We start from the raw sequence: 14983 nt of genomic DNA, 5'->3' as shown, positions 1-14983 counted from the left end.
TAATTCTTCAAAGATTTATTATCAATATAAATAAATAACATCAGTCATACATCACAATCACACGCTCTCAAGCACAATATTTTAATAAATAAGTTGCATTACATAGTATTTACACGATCTCGATTTCTCGACGAAATCATTTTATTTGGTCTATGTTATCGGGCCCATCTGTGAACTGTTGGACAACAGCGCACTAAATAGGGGTCGGATATAGGTCGTTGGGTTGGGGTGGTCGGATATCTTAGTGGTAAGCGTTGTAGGCGAGTTCCTGGGCCAGCTCCTGGGGTTCGGCGTCTCTCCTGCGGCGGGTGGCGGCGTACGCGGCGTCCCAGGGGCCGTGGGCAGCGATCTGGGGATGCGAGTTGTCCGCCGCAATCTGGGTAAACTACAATGTTAGGCTTATGGATAGTAAAGTTGCGAAAGACGGTTAGTACGCAAAACAACACGTCGCTTAACCAAGTTAAGCTCAGCGTCAGTTAGAAATGTAAAGTTAATCGTGCTCATTAGTTCAAACGGTGCCAATAGATCTCAAATATCGTGCCAGGTGCAAAGGTTTTCGAAAGTGCTGTGCTTTTCAAAATAAGACAGTGCAATTTTAAAGGTTTTGTGATAACTAATGAGTGAACTTTACTTGATCTAATTCACTGTGGAGTTCAACTCACCTTCTTGCAGAGCTGGAAGATGGCCAGCGCGACGGAGACCACGAAGGAGAAGAAGGACAGTTGCAGAGCGTTCCAGGCCTTCAGACCGAGGACACCGATGGCGAGAGGGATGAGGGTCATGGCCTTGAGGAGGATGAACACCAGGATGGGGACGATGATCTTCTTGAGCTTGGCCTTGCGGGCCTCTCCGACGGCGCGGGCACCCTCCTTGTTGAACTTAACGTTCAGGGACAGCTCATCATTGTCGAGGTTCCTGGGGCTGACAGTGATCTGAGTGTCGACGATTGGCAGCTTGAAGGTAACATCGTGGGACTGGATGAAGTTCTCAATGCTGTCGAAGAAATCGCCATTAGAGCGAGCACTGACATCGTTGGCTGCACCATTCTTAGTCACCTCGACGGCGTCGGAGATCTGAAGAGAAAACAATTAAACATGTTAAACTTTCGATTACTTGGAAAGTGGAATCTTTGAATTATTTCCGTGAAACCGAATGTCGGATACCTGGAAGGTGTCCTTCTTGAAAATGGAGTCCAATAACGACATGACCTTGTATTTGATGCAGGCGGTGGGGTCGGATCCTTCAGCGCAGCCAGATCTCATCTCCTCCACCATGCCATCCATGGGGGTGCCCTTCCAGAAGGCGTCCTTGGCAGGCTGGGCAGCTGCGCTCCCGAATAGGGCCAGGGCCAACAAGCACACTACTTTACTGGACACCATGTTGCTGTGCTCCTCGTGATGTACACTGAACGGTGGTTGGATTGATTGTGATAGTTTCGACAAGGAGCCAGCTGTTTTTATACAGCTATTTCAAATTCAGCACATAGTGTGCAGTTCCGGTAGGCATTGTGTTCCAACGTACGAGCGCGCGTGCACATGCGACCTTCTGGCACGGAGGGGACCCAAGTGTAAGGGAAAGCTATCTGATACGAATCCTCCTCGAGATATGGAATACAAAACGTCCTAAGTCGTATCATTGTCAGTCGCTTATCGTCCGTTTTAGAATCATTGTCGTTTGTATGAAGCGCCTTTTCTGTTGTTTGTGACACCGTACCCTGAATTGGTGGCTCATGATCCAGTTCATGTGTTTCTTTTTGTCTTATGGGTGGTGTGGTGGGTGTGAGCGAGAGAGGTGATTGGTGAAGTAGTGAGGTGTTTGATATGGAGGAGCAGATGCGCGCACGCGCGTCTTTGCATACGTAATAGTGTTTAAGTTGATATCATTGAACTTGTCCGTCTAGGAGATAATGACATTGTTGCTCCTCGGATCAGCTGTTTGTTGCAGAGTGGCAAGGTTTATGACCTGAAATATCATACACTTGTATGTTTGTGCCTGGTTACACCTGAAAGCTTTGGAAGCACTCATGTCTCCATGGTCTCGTAACTCGTTGTCATGCAGAATTGGTATTTGACTTTGAAAGTGAAATTCTATAAAAAGTGAAATGCTCGTGTTTTGGTTGTTTTTTGGTATTCTCCATTTATTAGATAGTAACTTTTGCCATGGGATAAAAACGTAGCTGTTATTCCAGACCATCAAACCCTGTTCCAATCCTTCGTATTTAGTAATTAATATCGCAATTAGTCGTAACTACTTAAAAGTTAGTGTGACTGCCTAAATGTGCTTGCTGTCAAACATTAAGATGGGGGTAAAATAGAAGGTTTATTTTATTTAATTCCAAAATATTATGTACGTGTTTTCCCTGTTTTTACTCTGTATGTATACGAGGTTAAATACATTTCCTTAATAGTAGAAAATTCCTAAAAATATTCAAAGTCAAAATTATTTATTTCAGATAGACCATGAAGGCACTTTTGAACGTCAAAGCAAATATGGTCAGCCCTCTGGTGAAAATATTTGCTCGTCCCATGTGTAGATTCCTATGGAGAATAACGAGCAAGAAACTATCTTGTTCACAGCTATTACGAGCCCAGTAAGAGGGTCATATCAAACACTGCGTTACACATGTAGGTACTCCTGTGTCTTATGTTATGTGACTCACACGGATTTCAATGGCTTAGGTCTAACGCCGGTGACGTGATGTCCAGACGTAGTGGCATCATTCGTTTTATTCATAAACTACTAACTATAACTGTCTTTGGAAGTAAACTTTCTGAACTGGAAATTTTGTGGTGTTAATTAGTATTTTGCGCAACTTAATCAAGTGTTGGAAGCCATGCTTCGGCACGAATGGGCCGGCTCGACCGGAGTAATACCACGGCCTCACAGAAAACCGACGTAAAACAACGTTTGCGTTGTGTTTCATTGTGTGAGTGAGGTTACCGGAGGCCTAATAACCCTACCCAATCCTTCCAATCCCCGATTCCACAATAACCCTTAAATTCCTAACCTCAGAATACCGGCAACGCACTTGTCACGCCTTTTGTGTTTCGGGTGTCCATAGACGGCGGAGATTACTTATCATCAATTGATGAATCAGCTCGTTTACCGGTTTATAACATAAAAAAAAAACTCCAGTAAGCGTGGCGGTTAACGTAGATGAAACGTTTTCGGAGGGCTCCCCAAAAATTATAGCACATCAAACAGTGATAGGTAGAGTCCCAATTTAATTGAAATAGCACAACTCCAAAATCCAATAAAAAATGTAAGGAACGTAAATTCTATAAGTGACACAAATACTTAGCAACAAGTTAACGGGCGATATCCAATTATTATTGATCCGGCGTTGTGTGGCAACACTGAATACCAATGGGGTTACCATTTTCGTCACATGGTTCCGCCTGGTGAAAGTGATACGAAACTATTAATTTATTATTAATGAGTTACAAAAATTTTCATGTGATGAAATTCAATAGTTTAAAACGTTTAAAACAGGCTGCTGTTCAAAGAGTTTCGTAGTTTATGCTTTGGTTTGGTAGTCTACTGTTGTTGCTGCTTCATGGGTGAAGTGGTAGCTATAGTACGACTGTGAATCTCTGGTCCGATTCTCCGGTTGGGCAAAATATTCTGGGCTCCCCCATATTCAACGACTGCGCTGTTCGACTGCTAGGTTAACGCCGTGGCTGGACAACTGGCTGCCGTGGAAAAGGAAGAGTCGTCCAATTACCACAAGAAGCAAGTCTTTGTGTGATCCACAAATTGTTGTTTCGGGTCTGGGTGTCATTTGTATGTTAAATTTTATGTTTGTAAACGCAACCACTACACAGGCAAAAATCATAGTGTCAATGCTTCAAATATTACTGAAACATTTTTTTTTTAAATCGAAATGAACTATTTATTTGCATTGCATGAACTAATGCTTTGACAAAATCGGGAATGAACTTACGTAGGTACGACCATACGACCAACGTTTACACCAGTTACCTACTTGAAAATCGTAAGGACACAGATATTCCTACCACGAACCTGATAACATCTAATGTCCTAGGTATGCGATGCATTGCAATCGAGTACAGATAGGCGATATCGATTGGATGTAAATAGCAATAGTAGTAGATAGTAAGTACTTTATTGGAGCACTAAGTACCTCTTTATGCTGTATGGCAGAGTGGGATACATTTGTTACACCCTTATAGCTCTTACAGGCTCTCCAATCAGTCCCTCATATCTGAGGATCGTGGTCAGCATCAGCATCGGCAAACGCCTCTTCTCACACGAAGAAAGTTTGAGCATTAAGCATTTCGGACCCGCACCCTCACGCATGAGAAGCGAGCGTCTTGAGCCTCCACCACCTATCTAAATAACTTCTACTAATTATAATCACTATTTCGCCTGTTTTAGAAACTGGTATATAATCTTTTTAAATTGAAAATTTAAGGTAAAGACTTTCCTCATTCTTACTATGTAGTAGGAAATAAATGCGAACGTTTGTGACTTAGTCTGCCTGTATGTTTATTGTCATTTAGGTATTTATTTATTTTGTATTATCATGGTCCAGCATAATACATACGCGTAAGACTAATTTTTATCCCACAGGAACGCGGTTGAAGCCGTTATCAGAAGCTATTAATAATAAGGAAAACTAAAGTAATTTGAAAGTGTGAACGACCTCGGTGTGGTTTTGTTCCTTCATCTGACCATAATTTATTCAGTTTACTCTGTTAGGTCACCGTCTGCTATTGACATTCGTATTGGCGGCGTTAAGTTATGACATAATTGAAATAATTCTTACCTTCATCTAACTATGTGTAGGTGGTTCGGTATGTTAGATAACTTTTAAGTAGGTACTTGTACAGTCAGAACTATTTGACCTGCTTTTTAGTAATTGTATTTTTTAAAAAGCTTTGGTCCTTGCTGGCTCATAAATTGGATCGTCGTAGGGAGACTCTCATTTGAAGAACTAGTCTGTCTTTTGGAAATGTATTGTTCAGGTTAGGCAAAGCTGTCATACTTGCATTAATTTGTTGACCACATTCTTATAAATTGCGATGTGATTAGATTATAGGCCAAAATGGAAACATATATTGCGAGAGCCAGCTTTAATGATTCATTTTGATAATATTCGACCTCCAAAACCTAAACCGCAGTGACGAGCAATCCTCCCAAAAAATCCTTAGACAAACATCAAGTAATCCAATAAAACAGAACCGTTATCATCTCAGACGTTTGCTAAAACGTAGTTAATGTCAACATTACAATGCAAACTGCATTAAGACCCACGCTAGCCAATCAATACTGCTTATAATAAATTCATTGCCACGCCTAGGAAGCGCTGACAAACCAAAACTAAGGAGCGAAGCCCACACTTGGAGCGGCGGCCGCGGCCTGCCACACCGCACCGACACAATGTGACCGCGCGCTTAGTGCCATGCTCGTCAGCAAACTGGACACAAGCGTTTGTGAGAAAATCCAGTTCAGTGATACGAATTTTCATCGCCATATCTATACACATACCTTATATAGACACAACAGACATGTCTAAGCTAACCGTGACCAATTTCACCAAGCGAACTGGAAGCCCGTTTCAGAAAGGCAAAGAAACTCAGGAAGACATCAAGATAGTGCACGAGGAAGTCATCGAGAAGAGTACTTTCGAAAAACAGAAGGAGAAGCAGAATGAGCTGATGCAGAAGGTGACGAAGAAGACAGCGGAGTACCAGTCAAACAAACCAAGTTCTGGTGTGTTTACTGAAGTGGTTTCCCATGGTGCCTTTACTTCAAAGAACAGGAACACAAACACGACTACAAGTACGCCTAATGCTAGACCGATAACTAAAAGCCCAACACCACCGAAGTCAAACGGATCAAATGGCTCCAAATCATTGCTTGGGTTCCCATCATCAGCTAACGATTTAGCTTTAGACGCAAAAACGGATCTAGAATCGGACCCAAACATATCAAAAGCGGTGAAGGACAAAGTAATAGAGAAACTATTTGCTCTAGTCTCGATGGTACAACACACGTACGAGTCTAAAGTGAGAATTATGACAGAGTTCGACAAATATAAGGACACACACACGAAGAATGAATTGAGAAGAGAGAAGGAGCATTCGGAACAGTTGTACAAACTGAACATGAATTTCCAAAACGAAGTCGTTCAAGCGATACAGAGATTGAAAAGTGAATTGGATATAACAAGAAATGTGAGTGAAAATATTGAAGACAGCACTAGAAGTGGTGATTTGAAAGACACATCAGATTTTAATGTCTCTGAGATGCAAGATTCTGAATTGATTGAGAAAGGTGAGGATACAGTGGACTTGAGAGTGGAATCGAGTAACGATCGAGTTGAAAGTGAGAAAACCGATAGTGATGCACTTAAGAATGAGTAATCTAGGAATGTATGTATAAGAAATGTTAATACCATTAGTCATTAATAAATTAATCTTTGTGGTTCCTGGTGTTTTATTTCGTTAAAATAGTTTAGTGTAGATATAATAACATCAGTAGACGACGATGTGTGTAGATGCGTAGTACTTTTGTATAATGAATTCTAAGTAATTTTCCTAAGGATGTTTCCTTTGGCAGGTAGCCAAAGCGTAAATATTTGAAATACCTAGTTACTTATCTCTTGAAACTAAGAAGATTTTGCTCAAAAGACATTTTAGAGTTATGTCTATTTATTCATTAATGTCGTATGATGTAATTTATTGACTTTTATTCCTTTGTATTTTTAATCATATTCTGATGAATTGACAACCTTTCTTTTACTATTTGTCTGTTATAAACTCATATCTCAGTATTTTAATGACATTGATCAGCTAAGTTCGATTTTAAGATCAACATACCACATTGCAAGTAGCTGTTGATTAAATAAGTCAAGGTTAAGCAGTGTTAATGAGCAGAGATGGGTAGGCGTGAGTGGGAGCCCAGCATACTTAACGATGACGAATTTACATATTCACTTATTATGATGTAGTAGTTCCTTTCAAGCTCACGTTCTACGTGTTTGAGAACAACGCCATCTCTTAATCGTGGACAGAACTATGTTCAGTTTCTTTTTAGGTGTTTTATTTGTCAGTGTTATGTTTATTTTTGTGGGAATGTTTTTAATTTTTTTATGATAGATAATGGTCAACTCAATACTAATACTATAACGATATCTACAGGCGAAATGCCTTTCATAGTAATCATAATAACCACCCTTGCCAATCTTCCCAATCCCTGATTTCCCAATAACCATTAAATTCCTAATCCCTGAAAAGGCCGGCAACGCCGTAACGTCTCTTGTGTTTCGAGGGGCGGCGATTGCTTACCACTACTCGTTTACCAGATTATAAGTACCATAAAAAAATTTAAACAAAATAATAATCCTCGCGCGCGCCTCAAAGAGCCGATCAGACCATCACAGATGGGGCCCAGTAGGGCTGATGCCTGATCCGGAGCTGCGGACTACCTAGTGGGTTTACCGGGGCTCCGGTTTTAAAAGCAGGAGTAGGAACGGGGTGGTTTTTAGTCAGTAAGAGTCTGACACTCCCTCTCGCCTCGCCCAGGGCAAGAAGAGTAATGAAAGATGATGTTCCCCCCTCAAAAAAAAAATGCCCTTTAATCCTGGAAAGAGTAGCCACATGCCACGTAATGTTTTCATATAAATTAGAATAAATACCTATAGATCAGCCCTAGTAACTAGGGGAATAACTGATTCCTATGACGTCACTATACTATTTTTAGTGTTACTATTGTGAACGTGTATTAAGTCCCCGTTCATATCTATTTTAGTTGTAAACTGGATACGACAAAACTCACCTAACGGTATATGTGAAATACCCAACTAATTAACACTTCGGGAATTTTTGTTTTTTATAGCAAACGCGTCTCAATAAATTACTGGAGGTTTGACATATTTTTTGTCACTTATTTATGTTTTTACCCGACTGCCAAGGAAGGGTTATTATTAAGTATTATTTTTTGTGTATTGATTATGAAATTATTTAGTTTTGTGGTAATAGCATTGCTATCTACACTTTTAGACTAAGCTTGTTTTTTACTTTTCAGTTTTTATTTAAAGTGTTTTTTATGCAGTCGGGTTTTTTAATTTTTTTAATTTATTTATTTTATATCTGGTTTTTCTTCTACAGATAATATGGCTTATATTTTACGGCGAGTCGCAGGTGTAACATTGATTTTCATTTACCTAAACCTACCTTTAATAGTTACTTAAATGATTCCTTAGTAACGATTTCGTTACGAAAACAACTGTTAAGGAGTGACTTAAAATTAAATAACCATTAAATGATTCTGAGTATGACAGTTAACATAAAAACTTGCATTCTCATGATATTGAAATGAAACTAACACGTGGTTTTAGATGAAGGTCACATTATAGTACTACAATCTTAAAACTTAGAAGACATCAAAAAGATTATAGTTAGTTCTCCATTAACGACGAAAGCAGTAATCAAAACAAAACAGAACATAAAACATAAACAAAAAAATCAAAACAAACCGGTCAAAACCAGTTTGATTCGCGGTCCAAACTAGTTACTCAAATATTTTAATATCACAATCTCATGAACGAAATGAATGTACGTAAGTAAGTACTTAACATATTTCGATTGCTAATTGAAGATTCCTGCTAACAGAACGGTTGAATGAAATGAGGAAAATCCAAACCACAAAATAATATCGCAAACGTTTGTATGACAAGAGTTTTACTTCACTTTGCTTCAGAAAACCGGCTTTGCAACACGCGAGCCGTTTATTTACACAGAATTTTATAAAGAGTGATTTATTTTGAAGTATTTACAAATGATATTTATAAATTAAAGTGTTGTGGTTAGTGGTACTATGATAACCTTTTGTGTCGAGTGACTTTGCATTGATCGTTTGTGTCTTGGACTGACTTCAGTTTTAGCAGGTAATTTGTGATTCGTATTACTATTATTATTTTTAACATTAGTTTTACATTTAAAGTAGCTAATTTGCCTACTTTACACCATTGCATTGCATCGTTTCTCTATCCAAATACTTATGTAGGTACTGTATTTGCCAATTTTGTATATGACATAATAATGTGCAAAATAATTTTGATTGTCGTAACTATATAAGGTATAGGTGCATTGTTATATTTATTTAAATTGACATTGAACCTAACTAACCTAACTTACACACAGATATTACTCATAAAATAACAAACGATAAAAACAATTGACGCAGTAATACTGTAACCTAATCAAAACGCTGATACATTTCATAATCAAGAGTACATAACAATGTTTTAACAGACAAAACATCTGTGATTTCAGATATGGCTGCGAATAAAGCTGCTGTAGTCGTCATGCTATCAATATTAGCTCTCGTTGAAGCAAAGCCAAAATGCAAAACGTTTGCAGATAACGTTGTCTGCGTAGCCGGGAGCTCAGATTACGAACTAGTGAGAGGCCTTGTGTCTGATAATAACAGAACAACAGGAATAACTCTAAGAGACTGTAGAATTACAAGCGTTGAATACGAATCGTTCAATGATCTCAATTCGTTGACGTATCTAGACTTATCTATGAACAAGATACAGAGCTTAAAACTTGGTGTTATAGATGAACCTAAAAAGCTAACGTACTTAAATCTCTCCTACAATCAACTTACAGAATTTCCTCTTGGACTATTCGACCAGATCACAAACCTAGACCTCATAGATTTGAAAGGAAACAGAATTAATAAGTTAGAGTTGGGAATATTTGATACTCTTCCCAAGCTGAAGTTTGTAGACCTGTCAAGCAATGCTTTTCTAGGCAAAGATCTTAATCCTTATATATTTGACCAGAGCCCACATATAACATATATGGATTTTTCAAGAAACAATATGGAAGACTCGCCTGAGAATTTGTTACATGCTTTTCAATCTCTAGAGACTTTAAACTTGGACAGGTGTTTCTTAAGCAAAGTTCCAATCTTTGCAACTACGGCTAATTTGAGAACAATGAAACATTTGATTTTATCCACAAATCAAATAACTAGTCTTGATAACGCTGCTTCTTTTGTTAACCTGGAAAACTTGCAACAATTGGATTTAACAGCTAATTTGATTGAGACCATCAACCCCAATATACTGTCGCCACTAAAACGTCTTCAGAAAGTGGACTTGAAAAATAACAAGATAGCAGTTATACCAGATAACCTATTCAAAAATTTGCCGAAGTTGATTACAATAGACTTATATGGAAATCAACTGCAAAATGTCCCCGTAAACGCTTTTAGAGGGATTCCTTTGAAAAATTTAAATATAGCAAACAACAAAGTGACATACTTACAAGATAACTTTTGTCTTGAACTGAGGAACTCAGGAGGGAAAATAAAGAAATTACTGTTTGACCCGAATCCATGGCAATGTGCTTGTCTCAACGACTTGTTGAAAGAAGTCAAAAGACTTGGAATTGAATACAACAGTGGAAAATATGATGGAAAACGTCCAGTTTGTGTTTCAACCTCTGAATTTTCTTGCAAACGCCAGGAAAGTGTAAACGACTTGTATATTGAAATGTTCAATGAAGCTAAAAGGAAGTATTTTAAACAACAGAAAAAGAAATAATAACGCCATCTATGAAATATGGAAAGAACTAAATTGTTAGAAATCTTTTCACGCGCGGGACCAGCGACATCTGTTATTTTATAATGTAAACATAAGTTCACTAGTTCTTGGTTTTACCGTAAGATGTCTCTGATTTAAGACTGAAGTTTCATGTTTTAGTTTTAGTTAATTTTTGTTTTGTTTCACTCAATTAAGGTAGTTATTGTAAGAATTTGCAGGCAGAAGTGTACATTTATGACTACACTTCCCCACAAGTATGCGCTATGTAATAAAGAGTGAAACGGCCTTTACAGGTAGTCTAAATTAAGTAGTAACCTTAATACTCAAAACAATATAACATACTTTTACTTAATTTATATCCAAAAGAAATTATAGCTCTATTACTCCACTAATGCTCAAAACTAAAATTGCTTCGAAATTAATATATTTTTAATTTTAAAAACTCAATTTGGCAAATGAACTAATAATCATAAACAATGTTTTGCTGCCATCATTATGGTTAATCGGTTTCTATTCGTCTATGGAGTATAATAGACTAAACTCATTTTTATAGTTTCAAGTCAATTTCATAGATTTTGAAACCACACACTTGAGATCAGAAAAAAATATGCGCGACCCTTCTTAAGTGAGGGTTCTGTAGAATTAAAAATGTAATTATTATTGTTAGTAGGTATATAGACGATTGTGACATTATAACTAGGTATTTTTATTTTGTACATTTTAACTAGGATCTATTTTTAATAATGATTTTTTTAATTAACAAAAAAATCACGGTTTACTCGCGTATATTTCTTTTATATTATTTGTATATTTCTCCATTTAATTAATTATAAATTAATTATAAATTAAATAAGAGAGAGAAAGAAAGAGAATCTCAATAAAATCAATTTATGAATAAAAATAAAAGCGATAAAAATGTTTGATTTTAATTTCTTTTTAGATTAGCATTTGGCAACAATTTTCATAAGTAGTTACTTCGATTATATTATACCTACGCTGTTAGTTCTTGATTTTTAAACATAATTTATTTATCTACACTGTATATAGGTACTAAACACATTAGTTTTAGATATTATACATAGGTTCCAATGATTTCTCCCGCCGTGGGCGAGGCGAGAGGAAGTGTCAGACTCTTACTGACTAAAAACCACCCCGTTCCTACTCCTGCTTTTTGAGCCGGAGCCCCGGTAAACCCGCTAGTCCGCAGCTCCGGATCATTCTACATAGGTAGACTAACGCGGAAGAGATCTCTATCATTACGATGGGACCCTAAAATATCAAAACACGTGCAAGAAATTTATAAAACCAACATCTGCGAAATCGTAGTTTTTTTTTTCTACAAAATTTCTTTTGACGTTTTGATAAAAAACACGGGGTCCGATGTTTTTTAGCGTTTACACATCCGATAGATTCGGCTAGCGTATGTGACGGGCCCGCGGTATACGGCGTGATGCGCTTTTCTACCAAATGTTGTTTTAGCAAACCTGGAAATACATATACGGTACCTAGGTAGATAGACCTATGTACTACGTAGGAACAAAGAACGATCTCCGATGGAGATGTCTGTATCTGTTTACTTCAATGAGACAAGGGAGTGAGATTATTTATGTTAGTTTCATTTTCCTAATTAAAGACTGGATGGCCATTTGCGTAGCAAAATTTTGGCTTAACGAAGAAGGAAGAACAGAAAGGAGGATGATAGTACTTTTTATGTATTTGTTTATGTTTTAAATTACTTCAGACTTCAGACAGTTGAGTTACCATTAAAAGTTTAAACAATAAAAACAAAATGTCAAAACATTACATAAACGCTTAAAGTACATAAAAAAACTGATAGTTATATCTAAATAACTTCTTCAAACATAAGATTATAATCTATTTCATCGAAACATTTAATTTTACGCACATTTTATCTACTCGAAGAAACAGCTAACACAACAAATTCTGAATTTGATCACAGCCTATAAAATCAACCTGTAGTTCTTTACACATAGAATTTCGATAACTCAGGTAAAGAATAAAAAACATTTTTTCCTAATAAATACCTCAAACGCATTAATTATCTCTGGCACGAGATCGCAACATTTTTTTTTAAGTTTTTTTTTTTATAATCTTGCAGCGTTCCGCGCCATTTGGCTGCACATCACATTATGCCTATAAAGTCAGCTTTTTTTTTACAAAATTTTGATCTCTATGAAATTGATGCTGGGTGATAAAATTATAGGAGTATTGTTTTAAAATAATTGTTGTGAATATAAAGTTTACCGATTGCACGAGTGACATCTCTATTTTTAAAACGTTGCCCTCCGCACTCGGATTTTCACTGTGTTGTTTGTGTATTTACAAACATACAACTTCATATGCACATGACACCCAGACCCGAAAAAACAATTTGTGGATCATACAAAGAGTTGCACCTTGCGTGAATCGAAACCGCTACACCTTGCATGGAAGTAGCTAGTTGCCCAGCCTCTGCGCCATCCGTGCATGCAGTCCACCTCTAAAGTTGCAGATGTCCATTGGATATAGTAACTTACTCCTTTTTATTAGGTGAACTATGTGCTTATTTAAAAAGCTGTTTCTAACATAGTGCCTCAAATTGTGATTCTTCCACTGTGTACTTATTTTAAGTAGTAAGCCAAGCAGCCTGATACAGAATTTATCTTAGTACAGGCAAATAACTTTGTAAGAGCTACTGTGCATAATTAGATTTAATTTATTTATGACTATTATTAATTAAAAAAAAGAAAGATAAAGTAATGCCGGTGTATTAAGGGATGAACATATCGCTAGAAGTTGTCGTATCGGCCGGCATTAAAGCTTTCAGCTGATGATGATGATCACGATGATATCTGCGAGTAAATCAATAAATGAGTCACATAAATAGGTCTTTTTCAAGTAAAATAACAGTAAAATCTTTCATGGTGACTTCCGAATAATATTTATAGAATTTTGATAGATCACGATATACATAGGTATTATAGGGACTTGGTTCAGTTATTTAATTAGTGAATATCGATCGACCGATATCGTGTAAACTACGAATAAATCAATGGACATTTCGACAGAAACCCATTGGTTATTATATACGGTTTGCATAATTTAGGCATATAATAATAATTTACTTAACATAGGTAGCTGCAACCGTCACACAACACCTCTGGCTCCGAGGCAATTGCTTGACTTATATTAAGTGAAAATAGAAAAAAAAAATGCTTGATAAATAATTGCAGACTTCCGCTACGACTAAGCTACTACTTCACCAACAGTTACCCTCGCGACATTACTCTTAAAACCAATACCTAATACAATCTTTATTATCTTTAATAAATGGTCCGATTCTCGGGCCAGGCAAAATATTGCTGGGCTTTTTTCGGTTAATCGTCTCAGTAGTAGCACGGAGTCTGGAATTGTGCCCAGTAAGGCAATAGACACCCCCCCCCCCCCTATTACACTATTACATGGGCCTTATAAAATAAATGGTGAAAAGTGCGTGTACAGTGGCATTACGTGTTGTAATGTGCACCTTTACCTACCACTTCTGGAATAAAAAGCGTGACGATACAACAATCTATCTCTATCTACCCAATACTAAACAACTGCTGTATAACCACAGATGTTTACATTTAGACCTAACAATAATGGACACTTTCTACGCGAAAATTGGCCGCGAAATCGTAAAGAAAGCAAAAGTAGGCGCACGCGCACCGGTGCAGCTGACGTGGCACGAGCCGCATCCGACTTAATTGTTGCCATGATGATAATAATAAAAAAATACCAAAAAACTGTGATAAAAAGGCACAATTTGGCAAGGAAGTTAAAAAGACAGGAAGAGGCGGCCATCTTGCGGCTACTTCCGCGGTTTCGTGTCCGCGCTAGCTTAACGTGGATGCGGTGTTTTTTCACTAAACGTATTTTTCCAGTGCTATTAAAACCTGTAAGTTAAGACAAAACGTATTTTTTCAGTGCTATTCACTGCCGCACTGTAAGTCATTTAATGGTCACTTAACCCAGTCCTTAGCAATTGTTTTCGATACAAAATCGTTACTAAAGAATAGTTTAAATAATCATTAAATGTCTCTGAGGGCGACAGTAAAACCTGTAAGTTAAGTAAACTTATTTAGTTCTTCTACTTAGTTAGATTCTCAGAATATCTTTTGATTTATTTCGTTGCGAGATCCAAGACAGTCATTGATGTCCCTGAGACGCGACGAACTTCAGTGTTTCAGTGTCGCCGGGCTTGTCCCATAGAAGAAAAAAACTTATTCAGGCTCTGTTTCTTTATAGACACTTAATTGGTACAATCGTATTCATTCTCATAATACTCAATTACTTAATGATTTATCAAGAGAAGGCTTATTATATAACAGATTACAGATAGGTGGTACTTAGGAGAGCGAT

General features: G+C 37.4%; 3 protein-coding genes across 6 annotated transcripts; 2 read left to right on the top strand and 1 right to left on the bottom strand.

Annotated features, from left to right (window-relative positions):
- On the bottom strand, window positions 1-1449 carry LOC118270558 (uncharacterized). Of its 4 annotated transcripts, none has more exons than XM_035586173.2 (3): window positions 1164-1449; window positions 663-1073; window positions 1-385 (listed from the first exon to the last, which is right to left on the bottom strand). In XM_035586173.2, the coding sequence occupies exons 1-3, from the start codon at window positions 1377-1379 to the stop codon at window positions 242-244; spliced, it is 771 nt and encodes a 256-aa protein (XP_035442066.2). In that variant the 5' UTR covers window positions 1380-1449; the 3' UTR covers window positions 1-241. The 4 variants fall into 4 exon arrangements, with proteins under 4 accessions (XP_035442066.2, XP_035442068.2, XP_050553884.1 ...); XM_035586175.2 differs by having other exon boundaries at window positions 1209-1449; XM_050697927.1 differs by having other exon boundaries at window positions 1-376; window positions 1209-1449.
- A 3859-nt stretch (window positions 1450-5308) lies between these two features.
- Window positions 5309-6452, top strand: LOC118270557 (uncharacterized). Its single transcript, XM_035586172.2, has one exon. The coding sequence runs from the start codon at window positions 5532-5534 to the stop codon at window positions 6387-6389; it is 858 nt and encodes a 285-aa protein (XP_035442065.2). The 5' UTR covers window positions 5309-5531; the 3' UTR covers window positions 6390-6452.
- Window positions 6453-8616: 2164 nt separating this feature from the next.
- LOC118270522 (protein slit-like) lies at window positions 8617-11361 on the top strand. The gene is made up of 2 exons (XM_035586126.2): window positions 8617-8914; window positions 9303-11361. Exon 2 carries the CDS (start codon window positions 9305-9307, stop codon window positions 10580-10582), a length of 1278 nt encoding a protein of 425 aa, XP_035442019.2. The 5' UTR covers window positions 8617-8914; window positions 9303-9304; the 3' UTR covers window positions 10583-11361.
- The last annotated feature ends 3622 nt before the right edge of the window (window positions 11362-14983 follow it).

This window comes from Spodoptera frugiperda, chromosome 13, assembly GCF_023101765.2.
Source record: "Spodoptera frugiperda isolate SF20-4 chromosome 13, AGI-APGP_CSIRO_Sfru_2.0, whole genome shotgun sequence".
In the NCBI taxonomy this organism is placed as follows: Eukaryota; Metazoa; Arthropoda; class Insecta; order Lepidoptera; family Noctuidae; genus Spodoptera; species Spodoptera frugiperda.
The sequence above is the reverse complement of the archived record's forward strand: the minus strand, read 5'-3'. Positions and strand labels throughout refer to the sequence as shown.

What these genes read in the sequence shown, in the direction of transcription:
- LOC118270558 (XM_035586173.2), bottom strand. Translation starts at nt 1,379, where the DNA reads ATGGTGTCCAGTAAAGTAGTGTGCTTGTTGGCCCTGGCCCTATTCGGG. An exon ending in TCAAGAAGGACACCTTCCAG is followed by an intron (nt 1,074 to 1,163) that starts GTATCCGACATT and finishes TTTTCTCTTCAG; the next exon opens with ATCTCCGACGCCGTCGAGGT. An exon ending in TCTTCCAGCTCTGCAAGAAG is followed by an intron (nt 386 to 662) that starts GTGAGTTGAACT and finishes CTAACATTGTAG; the next exon opens with TTTACCCAGATTGCGGCGGA.
- LOC118270522 (XM_035586126.2), top strand. Translation starts at nt 9,305, where the DNA reads ATGGCTGCGAATAAAGCTGCTGTAGTCGTCATGCTATCAATATTAGCT.
- LOC118270557 (XM_035586172.2), top strand. Translation starts at nt 5,532, where the DNA reads ATGTCTAAGCTAACCGTGACCAATTTCACCAAGCGAACTGGAAGCCCG.